The sequence below is a fragment of the Planococcus citri genome, chromosome 5 (genome assembly GCF_950023065.1).
Source record: "Planococcus citri chromosome 5, ihPlaCitr1.1, whole genome shotgun sequence".
Lineage (NCBI taxonomy): Eukaryota > Metazoa > Arthropoda > Insecta > Hemiptera > Pseudococcidae > Planococcus > Planococcus citri.
Genome location: NC_088681.1, coordinates 13,104,962 through 13,128,659, shown reverse-complemented (window position 1 = coordinate 13,128,659; position 23,698 = coordinate 13,104,962). Strand labels below are relative to the sequence as shown.

At 32.5% G+C, this 23,698-nt stretch overlaps 4 protein-coding genes and 1 long non-coding RNA gene across 6 annotated transcripts in view; 2 read left to right on the top strand and 3 right to left on the bottom strand.

Annotated features, from left to right (window-relative positions):
- l(1)G0196 (inositol hexakisphosphate and diphosphoinositol-pentakisphosphate kinase) overlaps window positions 1–23,698 on the top strand; it is an 80,526-nt gene that overhangs the window by 34,608 nt on the left and 22,220 nt on the right. The gene's annotated exons all lie outside the window — the stretch shown is intronic.
- LOC135847852 (uncharacterized) lies at window positions 7,775–9,077 on the bottom strand. Its single transcript, XR_010559249.1, has 2 exons — window positions 8,727–9,077; window positions 7,775–8,641 (listed from the first exon to the last, which is right to left on the bottom strand). It is a non-coding gene; the product is annotated as an uncharacterized LOC135847852 (long non-coding RNA).
- LOC135848121 (uncharacterized) lies at window positions 14,614–15,867 on the bottom strand. Its single transcript, XM_065367912.1, has 2 exons — window positions 15,720–15,867; window positions 14,614–15,634 (listed from the first exon to the last, which is right to left on the bottom strand). Exons 1-2 carry the CDS (start codon window positions 15,765–15,767, stop codon window positions 14,972–14,974), a joined length of 711 nt encoding a protein of 236 aa, XP_065223984.1. The 5' UTR covers window positions 15,768–15,867; the 3' UTR covers window positions 14,614–14,971.
- LOC135847813 (uncharacterized) lies at window positions 16,205–17,289 on the bottom strand. The gene is made up of 2 exons (XM_065367532.1): window positions 17,129–17,289; window positions 16,205–16,970 (listed from the first exon to the last, which is right to left on the bottom strand). Exons 1-2 carry the CDS (start codon window positions 17,186–17,188, stop codon window positions 16,329–16,331), a joined length of 702 nt encoding a protein of 233 aa, XP_065223604.1. The 5' UTR covers window positions 17,189–17,289; the 3' UTR covers window positions 16,205–16,328.
- Window positions 21,684–23,036, top strand: LOC135848897 (uncharacterized). The gene is made up of 2 exons (XM_065368982.1): window positions 21,684–21,863; window positions 22,230–23,036. Exons 1-2 carry the CDS (start codon window positions 21,813–21,815, stop codon window positions 22,941–22,943), a joined length of 765 nt encoding a protein of 254 aa, XP_065225054.1. The 5' UTR covers window positions 21,684–21,812; the 3' UTR covers window positions 22,944–23,036.

Sequence of the window (23,698 nt, the reverse complement as noted above, 5' to 3'; positions counted from 1 at the left end):
CTCTGGAAGATGGATTATTATTTTGTTTATAACTACTGGTTTTATCAATAATTTTCCAAAAATCCTTTAAATCTTCAGAATCATACTCATTTGGATCTGGATTTTTTAATGTCAACAACTGCCATAAACCATGAGTTCCTTTAAATTCAATACCACCTTTAAACTTGATGTTATTACCATTAAAAGTAATTTCTTCATTGCCAATCATCCATTTATTAATGTCTGGATCATATCGAATCCCAAAAGTAGTATCACAAATTTCTTTTTTATCATCAGCAGCATAAAATTGTAAATATTGTTTTGCTATTTCGCCAAGAACATTTTCATGAGAACTATTCCACTCAAGCATATTTTGGGTAGGTTGTGGGAAGGTTTCTGGAAGATTTTGGGAAGGTATTTGGATGGTTTCTGGAACATTTTGAGTTATTTGGTTTCTAATTTTTTCTAGTGGTGTAATGATTGGTTTAAACTGTTCTTCTAATACTTCTTGCTTATAAATTTTACCTGCTTTACTTGCCTGATACATTGCCTTCAATTCCTTTCTTATATTAACATTTTCATTTACTAAATTGTAATTATTGCTCATTTATAGTAGAAAAATTTTTTTTCCTATTATAAAATGAAGTGTGCTGGTATTATTCTGTTTACCCTTTTTGTATCAACTTTACAAGAACATGATTTATTCTTCAGATCTCAAAAAATAGTCAACAATGATGGGGTTACACTATTTTGTAATGTTACATTTTCAGAACAAGAATTTGTGTATCAGCTGGAATGGCTTAAAGATGTTCCTTTTGACATTCCAGAACGTTTAAGTATCAATAAATTTGAATATTTGAATTCAACATCGAAGAAAAAGGTTGAGGTTGTATCATTTTTGAAAGTTATAAATGAAGGACAATACATGTGTCGAATTAGAACAAAAAAATTTGGTGAATCTTCAAGTAACTATTACTATGATTATTTGGTAGTGTCGCAGCAAAATTTAAAGAGTCAACAGCATTTGGTGACAAAAACTTGGGTAAAATTGCTTATGGAAACAGAGGGAGTCAATACAAAAATTGAATGTGTTTATAATTTTGAGAAATTTCAGTCAAATAATAAGTGGTTCAATTATAACAATGAATCCATCATTTCTAATGAGCGAATTCGTACCACAGACTTGTTTATTGAAATCAAAAATCTAACTTTTACAGATCAAAATGCGTACAGATGTGTGAGTCCAAACAATGAGTTTTATACAGCTTTAGTGGTTACAAAAAATTATAAAAAGTGGTAATATCTTTTAGAACAGTGTTCTAAAAGAACAAAGCAGTTAATTAGATGAATATTTCCATCCTAAAGAAAGGAATATTTTTCTGCATATTTCATCACATTCCCTCTTGTTGCCAAGTGAAATGAAATCTTCTGGATCAAAATTGTGACCATCTTTCAACATTAATTTATGTAAAAGAAATTTCATATTTATAAAGTTTTTTCTATGGCTATTTATCAAATCAAATTGATTGGAAAATTTTTCAAAATCATTTAGAAGTTGTTGTTCTAAATGGGAAATATCACTTGGTTTCTGCCCTGTTAAATTAGAATGAATTAGAATATAATCGTCATAGTGTTTATGATAACCTAGTTCTTTCAAGAAATAAAAAACAGTTGATTTTTTCACTTGTCCAAATGTAGATAAAGCTTCTTGTAAATGTATATAAACCTCTGGACTTATAAAATCAGTTTGTTTTCCTTGATATTTCTCCAAACACTTTTTGAAATTACTTAACCTGTTGTAGTTTGAATTTTGTTTCTTGAAGCAATGAGGTTTAGAATTATGTTTGTAGTGAATTACCTCGGCAAAACATTTTTTGCATATTAAAATATTATCTCGATCTTTGAAAAATTCTCGAGTACTTCCACAGTTTTGACACCTTTTGGATGGATAATACTCTTTTTTTGATACATTGCATATGAGACCAAATCTCTGTGAAGCTTCCTTCATAATCTCATAAGGAATGATTTTTTTCATTTCATTCAAATATGTATTCACATTTGTTTTCATCAAGTTTTCTCTCGTTCTCAAATATAACATCAATATGCTTTCTGAAAATTGAAACTTGTCCATGTTTTTAAAATCATTCACAACTTCAGGAGAAAGAGCATCCTCAATGTTGTATGTTTTCACTCTTTGCTTAGATTCTTGAAATAATTGAATATTGTTCCTTAAAGTATTTGTTATAAAATTATCCAATTCTATAATAGAACTCATTTTATTATAGAAAACAATTCTTTTAACTATTACATTTTTTTCCTAGATACCCAATCTTTCAATTCACATATGAAATCTTCTGATAGTTCTTGATTTTCTAAGATTTCTTTCCAATCTACTTTGTCTTTGAATTCTCTAATGAAATGTTCAGACAGTTTTTGACTCCATGAAATACATTCCCAGCATACTTGGTCTTTAAATTCTTTAATGAAATCTTCAGCCAGTTTTTGATGGCATGAAATCCAATGCCAATTTACTTGATCTTTGAATTCTCTAATGAAATGTTCAGACAGTTTTTGATGACCTGAAATCCAATGCCAATTTACACAATCTTTGAATTCCATGATGAAATCTTCTGATAGTTCTTGATAACGTGAAATTTCTTCCCAATTTACTTTGCCTTTGAATTCCCTTATGAAATTTTCTGATAGTTTTTGATAACGTGAAATTTCTTCCCAATTTACTTTGTCTTTGAATTCCCTAATGAAATCTTCTGACAGTTTTTGATGAACTGAAATTGCAAACCAATATACTTTGTCTTTGAATTCCCTAATGAAATCTTCTGACAGTTTTTGATGAACTGAAATTGCAAACCAATATACTTTGTCTTTGAATTCTCTGATTAAATTTTCTGATAGTTCCTGATTACTTGAAACATCATACCAATTTACATGAGAGAGTAATAATTTAAGATGCCCCTTTTCATTATTGATCATATTATTATTTTATAATAAGGAAAAAAAAATTTTAACCAAAGTTATTTATATTAGTGAAGAGAGAGTTTTCAAATGTGTGATAAAATTCTGTCTTTCTACTTCTAGTTTATAATGTCCCCAAGGTAAAGTTTCATTGTCAAATATACATCTCTTGTCATCAAATGGAGATAAACCTCTTTTATCTTGTTCAAATGTGTAAATATTATGATTTTTACTTTGTATAATTTTCTGCTTGAAACTCTTTGTTATTTTCTTCTCTAAGCATTCTTTATAATCATTATGGGTGATTTGATTTTTGATTACATGTTTCTTCACTCCTTTTGCTCTTTTCTTTTCATCTTCTTCAAATACTTTGATGGAGTACAATTTAGAAGCTAACCCTATGAATTCTTCAATACTTTTTCCTTTCATTTCATCTTTGAATTTACCAATAACTTTTTTATTAACTTGAGGAATACCATATATATTATTCTCAGGATAGTCTGATGTGTCAAATTCATCAATCATTCCTTTCATATCACTGTAAAAGTCTGGCGTTTTTATTGACAAAATTAATGAGTCTGTATCAGTATACAAAAGTTTAACATCATTTTTATATTCTCTCTTCAACCTATAATAGAAATCATACATCAATGTTTTTGAAATATCTAAAATAGAAACACCCACATAAATTGGTTGATTGAAATTGATGTGAGTTTTTTTCATGTGAACAGCTGCAAGATCTTCTGCAAAAAATGTTGATTTTACAAAATTTGGTTTTGAAACATACTTTGTATATTTTTTACCTTCACTAATCAATTTTATATCCACATGATTTCGCACATTCATCATTGTTCTACCAAACACCGAGTTATTCATCAATTTAAAAAAGTCTTTTTCAAATTCATTTTTTGCATTTTGTCTATGCTTTGTATTTTTATCAATATATACTTTCATCCAATCTGATTGGTTGAATTGAATAACTCTGTGAATTTTTTCCAATTTCAAACCTGCTTCAAGAGCCTGTCTAAGATTCAAATAATGTAAAACATATTTCTTCTTATCATATAATGTTGTGAATAATTTAGGAAGTCTATTTTCATCAATAATATTTTCTGCGCAATAAGGTAGATCAGAATGATAATCATGTAATGTTTCTGGATAGCTTAAATCAACTTCAAACAGATATCCTTTGCTTTGGTTATCTCTCATTTTCAAAATTCTACTGTAAGTAAAATCGTTTGGATTTGCCCACCAAAACCCTCCATATGGTAAATGTTTACTCATAGCCCATCCATATAAATTATTTGCATCCAAATACTGAATGAATGTTGATTCTTTATTTTTATCAAATTTTTCACCCATGTACTTATGATTGGCTTTTTCATATCTATTTGAACATTGGGAAATTCCACCACGCTTGGCATTTTCAAACATGTACAACATGTCTACATCAGTTATCAATTCCAATTTTTGTTTTGTTGTTTTCAACATGCAATCCCAAGCAAATCCGGGGGTAGTATAATACCAAAGTGGATCTAACTTGTAAATTTCAAGTGCAGTTTTTCTGAAATTTTCAATCACATCTGCTAGCAAGAGTACATCAATTTTATTGTACAACATTGTAAACTCTTTTAGATTTTTAATGTTAAACTGTTCCCAAATTTTTTGAGCACGTAAAAATTCCTCTTCATCTACATGCTCATCATTCAAGGAATTGTAGAAATTCTCCCTAGATGGTAACTCTTCCTCATCATATTTTTCTAATGAGTCCATATAATCATAAGGGTATGCCAATTTTTCAGTCAACAAATTGAACAATGAATCATTTCCAGATGGTACTGTCTTATCAAACCATCTCTTCAAATTTTTGAAATGACACATTTCCAAGTTTTTAGTCAATTTAGAAAGTGGTTCAGATAGAAATTTGTACGAATCTAAAAATCTAAGTTCTATTTTACCCTCTTCTCCTGAATAGCATTGAAACTTTACAACTTTTGAGAAGCTGATGTAAGATTCCTCATTATTTGGAATCAGTTTTAAATCATCTGTAGTTCCAGCAAATTCTCTTACTAATAAGTGGGAATCATAACCAGAAAAGTTGTGAAACAAGACGGGTATGAAACTAGGTACATTGTAATTCAAGTTGCAAAGACTATGAGCTGCACCTCTATATTCACCTGTTATATGGTCATGATCCTGAACTTTCTTTTTATTTTTTTCTTCATCATCTAATTTCTCTTTCAAATCTAATTCTAATTTCTCTAGTCTATCAGTCAGTGTTTGATCATCATGATACTTTAAAATATTTGAAGTAATTTCTATTTCTTTTCTCAATTTATTAATATTTTTTTCCATCATAGGTGGGAAATCACTCAATTTTCTTTCACAAATATGACATATTGTTGCTTCTTTATATTCACATTTTTGTATATTGGTCAGTTTCTTCATTTTTTTACAATTATATATGTATTCATTAGCAATACGTACTGCATCTTCTGATAATTTTTCACACAATACTTGAGGGGTATTACTTCCAAAATATTCAAACATGTTCTCTGATATTTCTCCATTCTCATATAAAATGTAATAAACACAACTAATTGGTACGTGCTCTTGAATTTTTTGTGTTTTAGCATCTTCCTCTACTTTAGTTTTTTCAAGTTTTCTAAGTATACACTCAAAATCAGCTATTATTGTGAAAGGAATTTTCATTGATCGATTATAGTTTGTAAATTCACAAATGTTATCACTTTTAAGAGGAAGTTTTACTGCAACTGGATCATGTACTTTACAGCTTTCTCTATGTTCTAAATATTTAACTTCACTGTAAAAATGACAAAGGCACCTTTTGCACAAAAAATGTATTTTTTGAGTGTTTTTGGTTAATTGACTTTTAATCAATTTTGTTAGATCCTTAATCCAACAGTAGTGAGTATTTCTATCATTACTCTCTTCACATAAATACAATAAATCAACATGTTTTGTTTTCTCTTCTTTAGTAATATGTAAGGGATAAATTTTATAACGATCATCATGATGATAAACATTAATAGATAATCCACCTTCTACCAATTTCAATTCATTCACTTTATTTTCAAATTTCTCTATGTCTTTAATTTTAATTAGGAATTCAATATCTTTCAAAGCTTTATCAAAAGTTTTCTCATATGCTTTGTACTTTATTATTTCTTGTGGATTATCTTTTGCAGGATATAAACATGCTAAAAGTGACCATTTAAAGCATTCATTATCATTATTTTTAACATTTATGATTGCTTTCTTATCTTTTAAAGTTTTTGGAAGATCAATATAGGAACCTGCTCTAAGTGGATCATATTTGTTTATATTTACTCTAAAACTATTGATTAACTTTAAATACCAATCACTACCCACTAATTTTTCATTTATTTTTTCATGTCTATCAAGTACAGTCTTCATAAACGTGGAAATACCTTTTGTTAATTCACTTCGATTAGTGAATGTATCATTTTCAGCTTGCAAATGTATATCTGCAATTATTGTTTCATCTCCTCGAATGCATTCATAAGTTGCCGAAACACAAATATTCACCTTAATCCCTCTATGTTTTTTCATCCATTCTTGAAGTAAAGAACTAACATGTTTTTTCATAAAATTTAGAAACTTTACTATATCTTTAATTCCCCAGTTATTTTTCATATCAAATTGAGCATGTCTAGATTTAAAATTTTCATCCACAAATTCCCATTTGGGCAGAGGTAATGTTTTATTTGAGTGAAAATCGAGTAACCTTTCTACTATTTGATCTTTTCTCAACTGTTTATTAATATTGAAATTGTTATCCTGAATAAACTCAATCAATTTCTTTTTTGATAATTTCAACAATTTTTCTCTATCAATATTAATAGCCTTGATTTTATCTTTGTTCACTAACAAATCTGATTTTTTCATTTTATCAACATTTTTCATTCCATACCACTTCAATTCCTTCTTTAATTCTTTCACATTAATCTTGACTTCATTGTGTTTCTTTGTTTTTAAATGTCTGGCATAGTTCTTGTATGTAATTTTACACATACACTTCTCACATGTTCTTAAAGGTGCTTGGTTATCCATTTTATTATAGTTATTCATTTTATTATTGAAATTGATTTCTTTAACTAATGGATCAATTTCTAAAAGATGGTGTACTTCAAATGCAAAAAAATTCGTTCACAGTGGAAAAAATTCATTAGTTAAAAGAATCAGTTTCTATGATAAAGGTGTTGGTGTTTGTGTTACCACTTTATTAGAGATAACGTTTTCTTTAACTAGTGGTATAATTGTTAAAGTTTTGTATGATTTTTACAGTTCAATGAGTTTTGAAAGAATTTTTGTATTTCATTGAAATGTTTAAGTTTTGAATGAATTTTTGCATTTGTTTGAAATGTTTAAGTTTTGAATGAATTTTTGCATTTCATTGAAATGTTTAAGTTTTGAATGAATTTTTGCATTTGTTTGAAATGTTTAGGTTTTGAATGAATTTTTGCATTTGTTTGAAATGTTTAGGTTTTGAATGAATTTTTGCATTTGTTTGAATGAAAAGTATGTGAAAACTTATGTGAAAAATTTCACATAAACCTTCACATAGTTTTGAATCTAAAAAAGTATTGTAAGAATTCTTACTCCAGTGCCAGGAAATACATTTTATATCTACTGATACATATGTATTTGGAGGATCTGAAAAATTGAAAAAAATTGATCTGCGGTGATAGATTTTGACACTTTTTTAAAAAGAGACTGAGAGTGAGCTAATTGATCAGTTCAAAACAAATAAAATTATAATAAAATTTTTGAGATCAAGTTTAGTACGTATGTAGGTATAACAAAATATATTTCTTACAAACAAAAAAATTAATCAACCTAATTGTTAAATGTCTTATCTTAATCCTGGTACCTACACTAGTTAATTCAATTGATTCATTTTTAGGAAAATCAGCAGGCCAGGTCGAATGGGGAAAAAATTGGTTGATGACTTTTGATTCATGATTAACTGAAGAAGTGGACAGGATTAAAGCTGTTGCATTTCAGCAACGTACTTTTTTAAATTTACCAAAGCTGTCCAACCATGTGGTCTTTTAAAAGGTAGTTTTAGAAAACAACAATACCAGAAATAATAATATGGAATATTACCAACATGTAGTGCAGAATATTCCAATTTTTTGACTATACTTTGGAAACTACTTTCTGGTACGTCTAGTAATTTATCAACCAGAACCGAGGGAGGATTAGGGTCTGAGAAAATATCCGCCGTAAATAAACTCGATATTTCAGGATCGAGTAAATGAATATCCGGTAGTGGGAAAGGAGGATTGCGTTTTTGTACATCGCGAATTCTAATTTGCAGATTGGTCAGGTCGGAAAGTAAATCCAGTTGTAAACATAGAAGTTTAGCGTAGGGCAAGTAAGCTGGAGGAAATTTCGTCTCACTACTCGTTGGAAAATGGGTTTCCATCTCCCTGTTTACTCTTTCTATTATCCAGTATGGTAATTTTGTCGCTTTTTGGAGTAAATAGTGGAATGGATCTGGCTGTGTGAATATTTCGGGTGATAGAAGTTGGCGTAGATCTTGCGAGAAGTCGTCTGGTGATAAAGGTTCGAAATTTGGTTCGGTTGCTTTAGAGTTGAGTGAGGAGATGGCGTCTGCTTTGATGCCAACGATTAGGTTTATCTGAAATTTAAAGGAGATTTCCGATAAGTTATTTAGAAATTCAATTCGATTATGTGCTCAAGTTGCTAGAATGTTGTCAACTTACCCCGACGAAGATTGCTACAGCTCCATGAATTATCCACGAAGGTGCCATTATCGTGGATTTTTTTCAACTTTTTGTATAAACTCTTATGAGACTTTGCGATGATATAACTGTGAACAAAGTGATAGTTTTTTTGTTTTTTATACGTCGAAGCGTTGTCAAATTGAGTGTGGAACAATACCTTGATGTCACCGATTTGTCAAAACATCATTAATCGTTTTTTTTTATGGATATCAATTTTCGAATGACAACGATCAATAGGTGCTCTCTTTGAAGTCTTTGGAAATGGCGATGAATTATTCTCATTTTAAGCGCTTGATGTTTTGAATTGTTGTGATGAGTCTGTAGAATCGTGATGTATGGGCCAATTTTTATGGTTCGGTTGATCCCTCTGATGTTTTCAATTGGAGTGGAGAGGAGGGGGGGGGGGGGGGTAAATTTCTTTTCACATGCCGCTAATTCCGTTCAATGAATGAAGAAAAACCGACACATTTTTGACTCAACTTGTATTAATTTTCTTATTTGAAACTTATGCTATGCATCTTTCGCGTTTTAGATCTACTACTTTAGTACTTTTCATTCTGACTGACCACTGACTGCAGGTGGACTTGACAGTTAGGGCACTTGCATTTCAGCGATGTAACGTTGCATATCTATCAGAGTTGTCGACGGTGCAAAATTTCGTAGGAATTCTCTCAGAGAAGCGGTATAAGAGTAATAGTGATCTCCGATTACGCGATTATTTCTTAAACAATCGATCAACTTGTTCACTATTCTTTCAAAGCTGGTTTCCGGTAAGACCAGCAATTTATCAACGAGCACTAACGGAGGATAAGCATCTGATAAAATATCCGATGAAAATAAGGCAGATAGTTCAGGATCCAGGGTGCGAGCATCTAATTCTTGAAAATCAGGTTTGATTTTTTTGTCTTTTTGGATTTGGTAAATTCCTCTTCGAACACCGTGCAGATGAATGATGAATTTCAAAAGCGTCCGTAAAAGTCGAGCGTTTGGCAGGTAATCCGCGGGAAATTGTACCTTCTCACGTGCATTCAAATCGCGGTTTACCTCGACGATGATCGGATATAACTCCAAAGTTGAAAATTTGACTACTTTTTCGAGCAGGTAATGAAACGGATCAGTCTGAATGAAGATATCAGGCGATAGAAGTTGGCGTAATTCTTGCGAGAAGTGTTGCGATGATAGTTCAAATCCAAAATTTTCTCCAGTGATTACCTATTTAAAAAAAAAATCGTTTTTTTCGCGAATGTGTGAACAAAAAAATGCAGAAATTTGGTATGTACCTTATTTTAGACCTCTGAAGGCAATGGAGTGATGTTTCAAAATGATTCTGGAGCATACGGCGGATTTTGATTTTTTTTCAAAAATAATCACCGGAAAAAATTTTGGATTTGAACGAGTTGATAGGTGCTGAATTTCATTTTCACCGTATTTAGAGCACTTTTTTAGAAAACTGAAGAAACCGAAAATCTGCTGGAGGCTGCAGAACGCTTCGAAACAATCATCAATCGATTGGGCAGGTCGGAAATACAATCCAATTTTCAGTTTTTTTGTCAAGGCGTTCGCGAAAGGCGATTTTTGCATTTTTTTTTTTCAAAAATAATTACTGGAGAAAATTTAGGATTTGAACCGGCGCAAAAATTATCGAAGGGGTCACAAAAGTAATGACTCCGAGTTTATAGGTGCAGAGTTTCATTTTCACTCTATTTACAGAGTTTTATCGAAAACTGGAGAAACCAAAAATCTGCTGGAGGCTCCAGAACGGTTCGAAACCGTCGCCAATCGACTCGGCAGGTCGAAAATAGGGTATTAACCAAATTTCAGATTTCTAGGCCAATTTGGTAACATTTTAATTTTTTCAAATTTTTTTGGCCCTTTGAATTTTTAAAAATTTCAAATTTGCCAAAAATTGAAAAATGAATTTCAGCATTTGAAATTTTGGCTGGTGGTATATTTCGGGGTTCCTCTTAATTTTTGTACCAGTTGGGATATTTCTCTTGTGAGGGCTCGTTCTAGTACCCCCTCTCCCCCCTCAAAAAAAAGGTAACTTGGAAACCAAAAAAGTTGAAAAACGTGAGCAAAGTGAGCAAGACATTATACATATTTGAAGCAGAAAGAAAATTATAAAAAGATGACCGGCCATTTTAATTAAATTTATTTATATACTTCACGTAAAAAAAAATCTAACAAAATATTCAAATTAAAATTTACTAGTGAAACTCAATCAAGACGTTGAAAATTTTAGCAATCATGAGCAAGACTTTGAAATTCTCACTTTTCAGCAAAATTGCTACTATAAGTAAATATATGTTTTTCCCAAAATTGCATAAAGACTTGCTGTTTTCCAAAATTGGCCTAAGTCGTTTTTTTTGCCACAAATTGCCAAAAAACTTTTTTCAAATAAAATTAGTCCAAAGTTTCGATTTTTGACAGAAATATTGCGAAAATTCTCACTTTGTTGTCCAAAAAATCTCGCTGTTTTTAGATTTTAATTAAAAATAACGTTTTTTCTGTATTGAAAATTTGAAATGTTTCGTTCATGTTTTGTCATTTTTTTTGGTTACTTTTTTTTTCCTCGTTGACATCCGAGACTGCACTTTTAGGATTCTACTACTTCTGTTCTTCTACTAAACGGTTGAAAATTTGCAAATTTCTCATTTTTGGATAAATTCATTGTTTCGTCACAAATAGATATTGTATTTTGCATTAATTATGTCGAAATATTGAAAAACATCATTTCTGAAACTGGGGAAGTATTTTGAAACTTATAGCTTAGTACACATTTTTTCACCACAACTGCCAATTTCAATTAATCCAAAAAATTTCGTCAAGTTTTCAGCTATTTTTCTCGATTTTTTGATTTTTGGCAGTACGTAATGATCAAAAAATTGGCACCACTGTGTTCCAAAATATTTTGTGGATTATTCGATGAAATTCGCTGATGGTGACGTTTGAAAAAAATTAGAAAAAATTCAACCCCTTTCCCCACTCGTGATGCTATTTTGTATGCACTATGCATCTTAGTTGATATTTGAGAGATTTAAAAAAATTGATCTGGAGAACCGAGAAAAGTGAACGGAAATGGTTTTATTGAAAGATTCTGACATTGTGTAAAAAAGACTGAGAGTGAAAGTGACTCACTTGATCAGTTCAGAAAAAATAATATTTTTGAAATCAAGTATAACGAAATCAGGGTGTCTACTAGCAAGAAAAAGGCAAGAAAGTTAGAAAAAGGCGAGAAATTCGCTTGGATGGCAAGAAAGTTAGAAAATAGTATAGAAATTCCTTCGAAAAGCAAGAAAATTTCCAAGAAATCACATCAAAAATCTCTGAAAAATTGAAGTTATCCCAGCAAAATTTCAAGTTTTTATTTTGTTAAAATTGATGTTGTTCTACTTTTTGAATTAAAAATTTTCCAAAAATTTTGCCCTCGCTTCGCTCGGGCCATTCAAGATAGTATTTTCAAAACTTTTAAGAATTCAAAAATTAAATAGGTTTGAAAAGTGCAAATTTTTTATTCTTTGAACAGAACGACTAACTTTTCAAAATTGTTGATATTATTGCGCTCCGATGAAAATGTAAAATATAGCATACAAAATGGTTGTTTTTTTTCGTTTTTCACAACAATTTTTTCAACAAATTTTCGCTCTCGCTTCGCTCGAGCAGTAATTTCAACTTCATTTCAATAAAATGATAATTCATTGTGAAGGGTCTTCTGAAAACAATCTAAAATGTCGATTTTTCGTGTCTAAAATTCTGATTTTGCTCTCCCCTCAATCACAAATAAAAATATACCTAAGCTCTTTCATGGTTTGATCCTGTAATTGTATATGTCACTGATATTCAGCACGTTAAAATTTTGATTGTTGTAGGAAAAATAACAATTTTTTGTTGGAAAAATGACATCATACTCCCCCCTCCTAAAAAAAACACGACTTCGATCCGCATTCGAGTTTACTTTTCATAGAATTGAATTCACTTCAGTAGACTTGCCTCATCGTTTGTTTTCATTGCGTTTTTTAGTGTGCGTAGCACACTATTGGTTTCGCTTTGAGAAATTGAAATTTCAATTACAATGAATGTTCTCTTAAGCTATCCAACCGTTTTTTGTACCTATTGGACACCATTTGAGAATCATTAAGGCGGAGGGAATAGATTAATTTTCATTCAATTCGGATGGGTAATTGCTGAGTAATTGCAATTTTAGTTCATTATTTTAATGCATTAAATCCTAAAAAAGGGAAAAGGGGACTTGTAGAACACCTGCCGCTTATTGTACCCTGCTATACCCCCAGTCTATTCCATCACCAGCTGTGTTTCATTGTACCCTGTTACACCCCCGGTCTGTTAGCTGTAAATTCCAAGTGGGAGTGGTTTGGTGGGGCGTTTATTCAACAAATATATTCTTTTAATGCCCTAACCCACCATGTGAGCTCGTAGTCGAATGGTTAGGGCATGTAGGTAGGAATAGGAAATTTAGGGACCCAGGTTCGAAACCCCGTGAGGTAAGTAGGTAGGTGACAGATTTTTCGTAGGAAAATTGGATAGGTAAATGCTTTGGAGTTACCTATGTAGTAGGTGCATGATAATGGGGTAAAAATAATGCTGAAATTGAGTTATGAATTATGATATATTTGCTAACTAAAAATTCATTTCATTAATTTTTTGTCTACCTATAGCCATAAGTATAGTAAGAATTACCTTGACATGAATAATTTTTAACTTTTTACTAATAATTTAAAAATTACTTCAAAATGAGTAATTAAACTAATTTTTGTACAATTGAAACATGTAATTTTTATTATCATGATTTAGTAAAAATTATTAAAACAAAATGATTTTTACTATTGGTACCTATAGCAAAATTTATTAAAATGATAATTTTTACTATACGATTACAGTAAAAATTATTGAATGGGATCTGGTACTCAATTGTGCTAAATACTAGTATTTAGTTAAATTTTTTTGTAAAAATTACCCATATTTTTTTTGTGTAATTTAGAGGCAATGCAAATTCTTAACATATTTTATAAGATTTAATTCTTAATTTAGAATAAAAAGCAAGTTCTGAAAATTGGTTTGAAAATTTATAAATTTGAAGACAATAGAAATTCTAAACAAAATAATATGAAAATTTGTATTTAGAGACGCTGAGAATTCCAAAAATTGATTAAAAGTTCTGTAAGTTGCAGATAATGTGAACTTGAAAATTATATGAAATAAGTATTGTAATATTTATGAAGAAGATGAGAATTCTGAAAAATTGGAGGCAATGTGAATTCCAAAAATTGAGTAAACGTTTTACAATTTGTGGACAATATGAACTTGAAAATTGAATTTGAAATTTTTTAATTTAAAGACAATAAGAATTCTGAAAAATTATTCAAAATTTGACTATTTAGAGGCAATGTGAATTCTAAAAATTGATTGCAAATTTCCTAACTCAGCAGCAATGCAAAATTCTGAAAATTTATTGAAAACTTCATGAAATTGTAGCGATGGGGAATTCGGGAAATCGATTTGAAATTTTGTAAATTTTAAAACAATGCAAACTATGAAAAACAACTAGAAATTTTTTAATTTAGAAGCAATACAAGCTTATAAATTATTCTGAAATACCTTGTACCTATTGTAATTTGGAAAATATGAAAACACTGAAAAACAATTATTATTTTGAAGCAGTGAGAGTTTCAAAAATTCTCGTCACTGTGACATGGTTGATTCACTTATGCACTACCTAGATGTAATAACGGTTATAGCTGTAGAAAAGGCAGCTAGCTACGCACACTTTGCAGCTAAGCTTTGCTTAGCTGTCTAGTTTATTTATTACTATTTTTTCATAATACATTTTTGAGAAATTTTGTTGGGGGGGGGGGGGTTAGAGGGGTTAGCGAAGATTATCTATGCGTAAATATGAAGAGGGTAAGAAATTTCATTTTTGGAAGCAAGAAAAAAGCAAGAAAAAGGCGAGAAATTTGCTTTTTTGATTTTAGTAGACACTCTGGAAATGTATTTCTTACGAACAAAAAAATTTAATAATCTTAATTGTTAAATATCTTATCTTAATCCAATCGATTCATTTTTAGAAATATCAACAGGCCTATCGAATTTTATTTGCAGTGAAGAGTTCAAGTGGGGAAAAATTCGTTGATGAATTTCTATTCAGTTGGTACTTCAGGGATAAAATTCCTTACTCCTGTTCACTATGATTAACTATACAGAATGGATTAAAGCTTTATTTGCATTTCAGCAACATACCTTTTCAAATTTACCAAAGCTGTCCAACCATGTGGTCTTTTAAAAGGTTGTTTTAGATAAGTACAATACCAGTAATAATAATACTGAATAATACGAATATTTAGCGCGGAATACTCCAATTTTTCGACTACGCTTTCGAAACCACTTTCCGGTAAAGCTAGTAATTTATCAACCAGAACCGACGGAGGATTAGGGTCTGAGAAAATATCCGCCGTAAATAAACTCGATATTTCAGTATCGACTGACTGAATATCCGGTAGTGGAAACGGAGGATTGTATTTCTTGATATCGCGAATTCCAAATTGCAAATTAGTCAGGTCAGAAAGTAAATCCATTTGTAAACATAGAAGTTTAGCGTAGGGCAAGTAAGCTGGAGGAAATCTCGTCTCACTGCTCGTTTGAAAATGGTTTTCCATCTCCTTGTTTACTTTATCCATTACCCTGTATGGTAATTTTATCGCTTTTCCGAGTAGATAATGGAATGGATCTGACTGTGTGAATATTTCGGGTGATAGAAGTTGGCGTAGATCTTGCGAGAAGTTGTCAGGTGATAAAGGTTCGATATTTGGTTTGATTGCCTGGGAGTTGAGTGAGGAGGTGGCGTCTGTTCTGATGCCAACGATTAGGTTTATCTGGAATTTAAAGGAGATTGTCGATAGGTTATTTAGAAATTCAATTCGATTATGTGGTCAAGTTGCTCGAGTGTTGTCAACTTACCCCGAAGAAGATTGCTACAGCTCCATGAATTGTCCACGAAGGTGCCATTATCGTCGATTTTTTTCAACTTATTGTACATATAAACTTGTATGAGGCTTCGCGATGATCTAACTGTGAACGAGGTGATAGTTTTTTTGTTTTTTATACGTCGAAGCGTTGTCAAATTGAATGAGGAACGATACCTTGATGTCGACGATTTGTCAAAACATCATTATTCGTTTTTATGGATAACAATTTTCGAATGACAACGATCAATAGGTGCTCTCTTTGAAGTCTTTGGAAATGGCGATGAATAGTTATCATTTTGAGTGTTTGATGTTTTAAATTGCTGTGACGAGTCTGTAGAATCGTGATGTATGGGCCAATTTTTATGGTTCGGTTGATCCCTCTGATGTTTTCAATTGGAGTGGAGAGGAGGGGGGGGGGGGTAAATTTCTTTTCACATGCCGCTAATTCCGTTCAATGAATGAAGAAAAACCGACACATTTTTGACTCAACTTGTATTAATTTTCTTATTTGAAACTTATGCTATGCATCTTTCGCGTTTTAGATCTACTACTTTAGTACTTTTCATTCTGACTGACCACTGACTGCAGGTGGACTTGACAGTTAGGGCACTTGCATTTCAGCGATGTAACGTTGCATATCTATCAGAGTTGTCGACGGTGCAAAATTTCGTAGGAATTCTCTCAGAGAAGCGGTATAAGAGTAATAGTGATCTCCGATTACGCGATTATTTCTTAAACAATCGATCAACTTGTTCACTATTCTTTCAAAGCTGGTTTCCGGTAAGACCAGCAATTTATCAACGAGCACTAACGGAGGATAAGCATCTGATAAAATATCCGATGAAAATAAGGCAGATAGTTCAGGATCCAGGGTGCGAGCATCTAATTCTTGAAAATCAGGTTTGATTTTTTTGTCTTTTTGGATTTGGTAAATTCCTCTTCGAACACCGTGCAGATGAATGATGAATTTCAAAAGCGTCCGTAAAAGTCGAGCGTTTGGCAGGTAATCCGCGGGAAATTGTACCTTCTCACGTGCATTCAAATCGCGGTTTACCTCGACGATGATCGGATATAACTCCAAAGTTGAAAATTTGACTACTTTTTCGAGCAGGTAATGAAACGGATCAGTCTGAATGAAGATATCAGGCGATAGAAGTTGGCGTAATTCTTGCGAGAAGTGTTGCGATGATAAGGGTTCGACGACGTTTGCTTCGGTTGTTTTTATGCCAATGATCGAGGTTGTCTGAAATACGTAGATATTACACCGAGTAGTGAATTTTTATGCTTTATTGGAGTGATTGCTCAAAATGAAGGATTCTAGTTTGCAGTAGCTTGGATGAAATAATTCAAACACGAGGAGATTCAAAAATTCACGTAGCAAGGATGTTATTTAGTACTTACTCCCATGAAAATTATTAGAACTGGATATATTCGGGATGAAGTTGCCATAATCGCCAGCATTTTCTATGCAATGTCAACTTGTACGTGAGATTGCGGTAATTTGAGAGAAACTGGTGAAAATATCCGTTGGATTATACGGTTTCGAATGCTCTACAGTTTGTTCGAATAACTAAAAAGGGAACACTACGTACTTGGTTTTATTGTTAATGTGTCGAACGCGTCATTTATGCAGTTTTTATCGAACCAATTTTCTGATGAATGATGAACAGATGTCTGCGTTTGAAGTTTTTGACAATTTTAATTAAGTTTTCTCTTTTTTTAGTTGTTTTTCTCTTTCACCTATGTTTCGTAAGTTGTTGAACAAAAATGGAGTAGTTTGGGAGGGGGAGGGGTAGAAGTTCGGTAAGTTGTCCGAAGTTGAGAAAATTGGTGATGAAAGTTGCGTGAAAATGAAATTCAGTAGATGCTGAAACTGAAATTGGAACAAAAAAAAATATAGACCCGAAACGGAGACTAATAAGATGATAGCATGTTTTTCATGTCTGACTTTTTTTCAAAAAAAGGTTAAAAAAGTAAATAATTCAAAAACGCGAAATATTTTTGAAAAAATATGAAAAAATGTGTACCGGAGAAAATTAAATTGCAATTTTGAGAAAAAATGGGAAAAAATCAAAAACTCAAAATATTTTTGAATAAATTGCAAAAATTGTTTATTATTGAAAAAATTCTGGAAAGTGAACGTGAATTATTGGCAACTTTGTTCGATTAATGCAGATTTTTTTTCTTTCAATTAAACATCGTTTCTGTAGAAAATTTGATCTCGTTGATTTTTACATTTTTTTTGGAGTGAGGGGGAGGAAGGAGGTGGAGGCATTTTCGTTTTGGAGTTTTGAATAATTTTAGAAAACTAAACATACATTGCTGGATGGCTAAAAAGTTGAGCTTAGATGTCCAAGGCTCAAAATTCTATTGAATGTTTCTGTAGAAGATTAATTAATTTATTTTCATATGTGAAGAGTGATATTCCAAAACTCGCTTTGTCCATTTTCACAACTTTTCAGGAAAGAGGAAAAACAGTTTCCCTTTAAAAGGGTAAATTGGCTTTTTAGGCGAGTTTAACACTTTATTTGGGTGGATTTATGAAGTAGGAGTGTAGGTATATACTTCATCCACTAAATACTGCTGAAAAAATTTTCAATAGAAATGGATAAAGCGCGTTTTGGAAGATTATTTTTTTTAAAATATTTAGTGAATTGGCTATTTAGGTGAGTTTAACACCTCATTTTGGTAGGTTGATGATGTAGGAATGTGAGTTACTACTTCATCTGCCAGGTACTGCTGAAAAACGCACTTCGATAAAAATGGACAAAGCGAGTTTTGGAATATCACTCTTCATGTATATATATCTTTTTGGGTATGATTTTTAAAATTCTTATTTCACCCTAAATAAAAGAATTTTTCATTTCAAATACTTAGTGCACATGAATTTTGTCGATTCTTGAAAATGTTGGCTTTTAACCAAATTTTTACTGAATCTGAAACTTCAAATTGAAATACATATCTGACCCTTTTCTTAAGTTTTCATATATGTAAAAACGGAGTCAAATGCTGTGTTTTGGGACATTATATTATGTTTTCATTGTGGAGCTTTAATAAATTGGAAGAAGAGGAATTGAAAATATTTTTGGTGATGAATTTCAGTTCGAATATCAGCTTGAACCATGCAATTGCGTCTCGAGATTTTTTCATGTATAAAGTCCTTTTAAAATGATTCTAAGGAAGTTCTCGATTTCCAAAGGGAATGATGAATCAAATTAAACTTTTTTCTAGCACATAGGTATACGATGTAATTTTTTAGTCTGACCTTTCGCATTGAAATTTTCGGGAAAACGGTGAATTCGCCACTTTCATTCTGTGTAATGAAGGTGGTTTTCTCTTGAGGGGCTTACGATAATGGCATTTGCAAATAACCAGATGCAAGATCGAATAACAAGAATAACTGAGCATCTGATATAAGACTCAGATGTTAGTCGGCGTTTGGTATCAGAAAATTCTTCTTTATCATTATCGGGTTGAGTTTATGATAATTGAATACAGGTCGGCGTTTTCCATTCTTCTTTCCAACAAGAAAACCTGGAGGGGTGTATGGAGATATAAACTATAGGCAATCACGTTTTCTCAAATTTGGTCCAGGTTAAAGATGCTTATACACTAGCAGTGATCAGCTCGGATATGCAACTCAAGTCAGATACCAACTGCTGTCATTTCCCTCTTAGAAAATCACTACTAGCGTCATTACTAAAAAAAAACACTAGTAACTTTTTTGGCAAGTAGCGTCATTACTACTGACAGACGTTACTAATGACTAGTAACGTTTGTCAATAGTAGTGACACGCGCAAAGCGCATTTTGCACTGAAAATCATGACAAAAACATGTTAATGGCAGTTATTTACTTGTAGACCCTTCTAGAACAACGAATTCTCCCCAAAAAATTTTGAAAACAAAAAAAAAACTTCATGCCTGGGGTGGGGTTTGAACCTGCGATCCCTCACTCTCTAGTCTCCTGCCTAACCAACTAGGCCACTGAGGAAGTTGGAAGATGAGGAGTTTGAAACATTTAAGTATAATATGCACTTTTTAGCACTCTGGACTTATAAAAATTTCAAGTTTGATGATTTTTTACAAAATTAAAACTGAGTTTTTGGTGTGTTAATATTTCTAGATAAAAATTAAATGGATATCATACACTCGTATTTGATATTTCTTTGCGAAAATGGACCCTTCTTCGTCCCCTTACCCTCGTTCCCCCCTCCGAGGGGGCTGGTACCTCGAAATTTTTTTTTTATTTTTCGACTGGAATTTAGGCTCTATTTGCAAAAATGAACTTTTTCCCGTTCCTCTCCCCTTCTCTCCCCCTCCAAGGGAGCTGGTACCTCGAATTGTTTTTCATTTTTCGACTGGAATTTAGGCTTTATTCGGAAAAATCATGGACTTTCTTCCATTCCCCTCCCCTCCACTCCCCCTCCAAATTTTAAAAATATAAATGGAGCCCGAGCAACTGAGCAAGCCACAACAAAAGCTCTTGACAATTGACAATTCTTAAGTAAAAATAAAACAGCATTATTTGTGATGTGATAAGCAAATTTTGCTACTACATATCTAATTTTGGTCGGAGGAAGGAAAAGGAAAGTGAAAATGATCTGGCCCAAGCGGAAACTTTTCAAAATTCATAATTTAAAAAAAACACATGGTTTTTGGTAATTCTTTAATTTAATTTTCACCGATTGCTAGGTAGTAGGTACCTGCCATAGCTGTTAGTAGTGTGAGTTCAGTCGTTACTAGTGTCGGCTTGGTCATTAGTAGCGTTAAATCATTCGCTAGTAACGTCGAGTCAGTGGCTAGTAGCGCCAAGCTGATCGCTAGTAGCATCGATCTGGTCGCTAGTAGCGTCAGTACAAGCGTTAGTAACGCTTTTGGTATCGCTAGTAACCTTTTCAGAAACGCTAGTAATTTTTTGAAGTCACTAGTAGTGATTTTCTATGAGGGTTATTGATCCACAATGTTGCTATATATGTCGGCATTTTCTATGGGTACGCCAGTTGTTGAGTGAAACGTACTCAGTTATCCGGCGAAATTAGCACAGCTGAAATACTTCATCTATCTATCAATCATACCGAACAAGTAACGAATTACGCGTTTCATACAGCCAATGTCTTCAATGGTTAGATTTTCCAGAGATCTCAATGCTGAGGTGTGTGTCTCTAGTGACGTACAGCAGCTCGCCGTGTGTACTGCAGATCAATGATCGATAGGAAACATCAGATGTATCCATGTCTGATAGCTTTCCCCGAGGTCTAGAACCTAGATTTGCCGCGTTGTTAGCAGCTTTGGATTTCTTCGAGGTATCCATAGTGTTTTTCCATTTGGAACGACCTTGGCTTCGAACAGCTTCTGCGTACAAATTTGATGAAGCTTCAAATTCAGCCAGGTAAATCTCGATTTCAACTCAATTAGCGAGGTCGTTGACGTCTCCAGATTTCAAATTATTTCTGTCATGTAATAATTGCCATTCAGTCAATTCTGTATTACGAACAGAATCGTCTTGACTTTCATCGTTGTAATTTTCGTTAGCATCATCAAACTCGTCATTCCCAAACAAGGAACTATTCGATGATTTTGGCAACTTTTTTGGCGTTGATTTCGGCAAATTGTTTGGCTTCAATTTTGGTGTAACAGTTCATGACTTTGATGTAGAAGGTGTACTTTTCTTTCGCGTCGAGTGCTTTCATTTCCCTTCGCATCGCTGTTCTCAGTATTGGTTTCAACGGAATTTTCGATTTCACCACTGAGAGGTATGGTGACTCGCACGTCGCAATCTCGAAGTCTCCCATTGAATGTGACATGAAAATGAATTTCAGATATGTACTACGAAGTATGAACTTTCAAAGGAATAGTAAATTTTCATTTTTGAAGACTTCAAAGCGAATTGAAAATTCATTACACATAAAAATGGCGATAACCAGTTGACAAATTGATGAAATTAAAAATTGTTTTCTCTCGAAATCGACGAGTATTGCGTATTTGGTACGATATAAAAATCAACAGTTTTTAGCCGTTTTTCACAAAGTGTTGGCAACATTTCGTTCATCGTATTTGAAAACGGTTGAAAAAAATTAACGAAATATGACTACCTCTTCGATGTTACTACGTACAACTTTGGCGATCATAATTGGTGTAAGTATAGACGACATTCTTGCAAATTACGAACTAATGTGGTCGAATTGAACTTTTATGTTCGTTTGCGATAAGTTTTGAATAATTTTGCCCAAACTTTTGTACATGATTTTAAGTGTTTGTCACTTCTCATGTTGATGTTGATGATATACTTACTAAAAACATGAGATGACGTCAGCTTGGAATCTAGAACTGATGGTGGCTTTTGGTATTTTTTTTTTCCAAAATGTTGATCAAGTGCAAGTTCAACTAACAATTCAATTCGACTTCACTGGACAGGGCTCATTCTTTGCTCGAGATAATTTTTTTTCAATGTGACATGTCGTCGGTGCCTAAGTAATATCAAAAATCTATTTGTGATTCCAGGCTAACCTCATCATTTGCATAAAAACAGACGCAAACTCCAAGAAGACCGAAACAAATGTCGAACCTTTACCATCAAAAGACTTCTCATCAAGTTTACGCGATCTTCTATCACCCGATGTATTTACCCAAGCTGATCCCTTTCATTACCTCCTGGGAAAAGCGATGAAATATTCGTTCAAAAAAACATTAGAGGGACATTACTTGATCTCGGAGATAGATAGCGCTTTATCATCAAATGGGGAGAATCGATTCCCTCCGGCTTACTTACCCTACGCCAAACTTCTATCATCGCTTTTGCCTTTCATAGTTTACCTCGGAAGTGTGCACAAATCAATTGTTGACATCCAGAAACAACGTAAAACCAGTCGAGGTATTTTTCGGATACCAAACGTCAATTTGCTCGATCCTGAAATATCGCAGTTCTTCGCAGCGGATGTTTTCTTAGACACGAATGCTCCTATGGTGCTTGTTGATAAATTGCTAAACCTGCCAGAAAATAGCTTCTCGGCAGTAGCGAAAAAGTTGACCGATTCTGCATTTAACAATCGAGAAATCGGAAATGATTATTACTACAGTTATACTATTAAGCTCAGATATTTGCTTAGTGGTTATGCATGTAGGAGAGCTCTGATAAATTTACAAAGTTATGTTGGATCTCGAAATGCAAATGGTGACATTGTTACTCCTGCAGTTGGTCTGAGTAAACTGAAGTAGGATTGCTGTGATGTGAACAGTATTTTAATATTTGTATGTAGGTGAATTAATTTGCATCCGGGTTCTGATAAGAGAATTATATGTTGAACAAAATTTGTTGTTTTTTTCCTTTAAAGTGAACAAAGTGAATTTGTACTGGGTCCAACTGAAAAACGAACGCCCTATTCGTTTCCAGCATCTTAAAAAACATGCCTATTAGTGTATCACATGTTCGTTTTAAATAATGATTTTGACTGAAATAAAGGGGAAAGGTTCCTTCCCATTCTGTTGGGAATTTAACTTTAGAAGTGGTATCCACCAAAAGGCAACATAAAGTCAATCTTATGATGTGTTCAGAATACCTATTGGTAAATTTATACGATGGACTGAATTTTGATAATCTTGCTTACATTCTTCTTGTAGGTACTTATATTTGTATTGGTGCGACGTTGCCAATAATACATTTTCTACGTTCTGATAACAATACATAATACAGTTTCAATGGAGATTGAATGAGAATGAAATGTTCTTGAAGTTTTTTCTTCATTTGAAGAGCCTTTCAAGGAAAGAGGATTTGTTTGGCGTACGAAATAATTTTTTTGATGCAGCGTTGCCAAGAATGCATTTTCATGGTGTGATATTTCAAGTGTGCAATGTGCATTAATTGTATCGACTTACTTTTGTGTTCCAATGTTGTTAAAAATGCAATCATCTTTCTTGAACTCCTATTTTTATTGATGCGACGTTGCCAATAATACATTTCTGACGTTCTGATA

Excerpts from the sequence above, each read along its gene's own strand:
- LOC135848121 (XM_065367912.1), bottom strand. The coding sequence starts at position 15,767 with ATGGCACCTTCGTGGACAATTCATGGAGCTGTAGCAATCTTCTTCGGG. Across the intron at positions 15,635-15,719 it reads CTGTAGCAATCTTCTTCGGG|ATAAACCTAATCGTTGGCAT; the intron begins GTAAGTTGACAA and ends TTTAAATTCCAG.
- LOC135847813 (XM_065367532.1), bottom strand. The coding sequence starts at position 17,188 with ATGCTGGCGATTATGGCAACTTCATCCCGAATATATCCAGTTCTAATA. Across the intron at positions 16,971-17,128 it reads TTCTAATAATTTTCATGGGA|ACAACCTCGATCATTGGCAT; the intron begins GTAAGTACTAAA and ends TACGTATTTCAG.
- LOC135848897 (XM_065368982.1), top strand. The coding sequence starts at position 21,813 with ATGACTACCTCTTCGATGTTACTACGTACAACTTTGGCGATCATAATT. Across the intron at positions 21,864-22,229 it reads CTTTGGCGATCATAATTGGT|GCTAACCTCATCATTTGCAT; the intron begins GTAAGTATAGAC and ends TTGTGATTCCAG.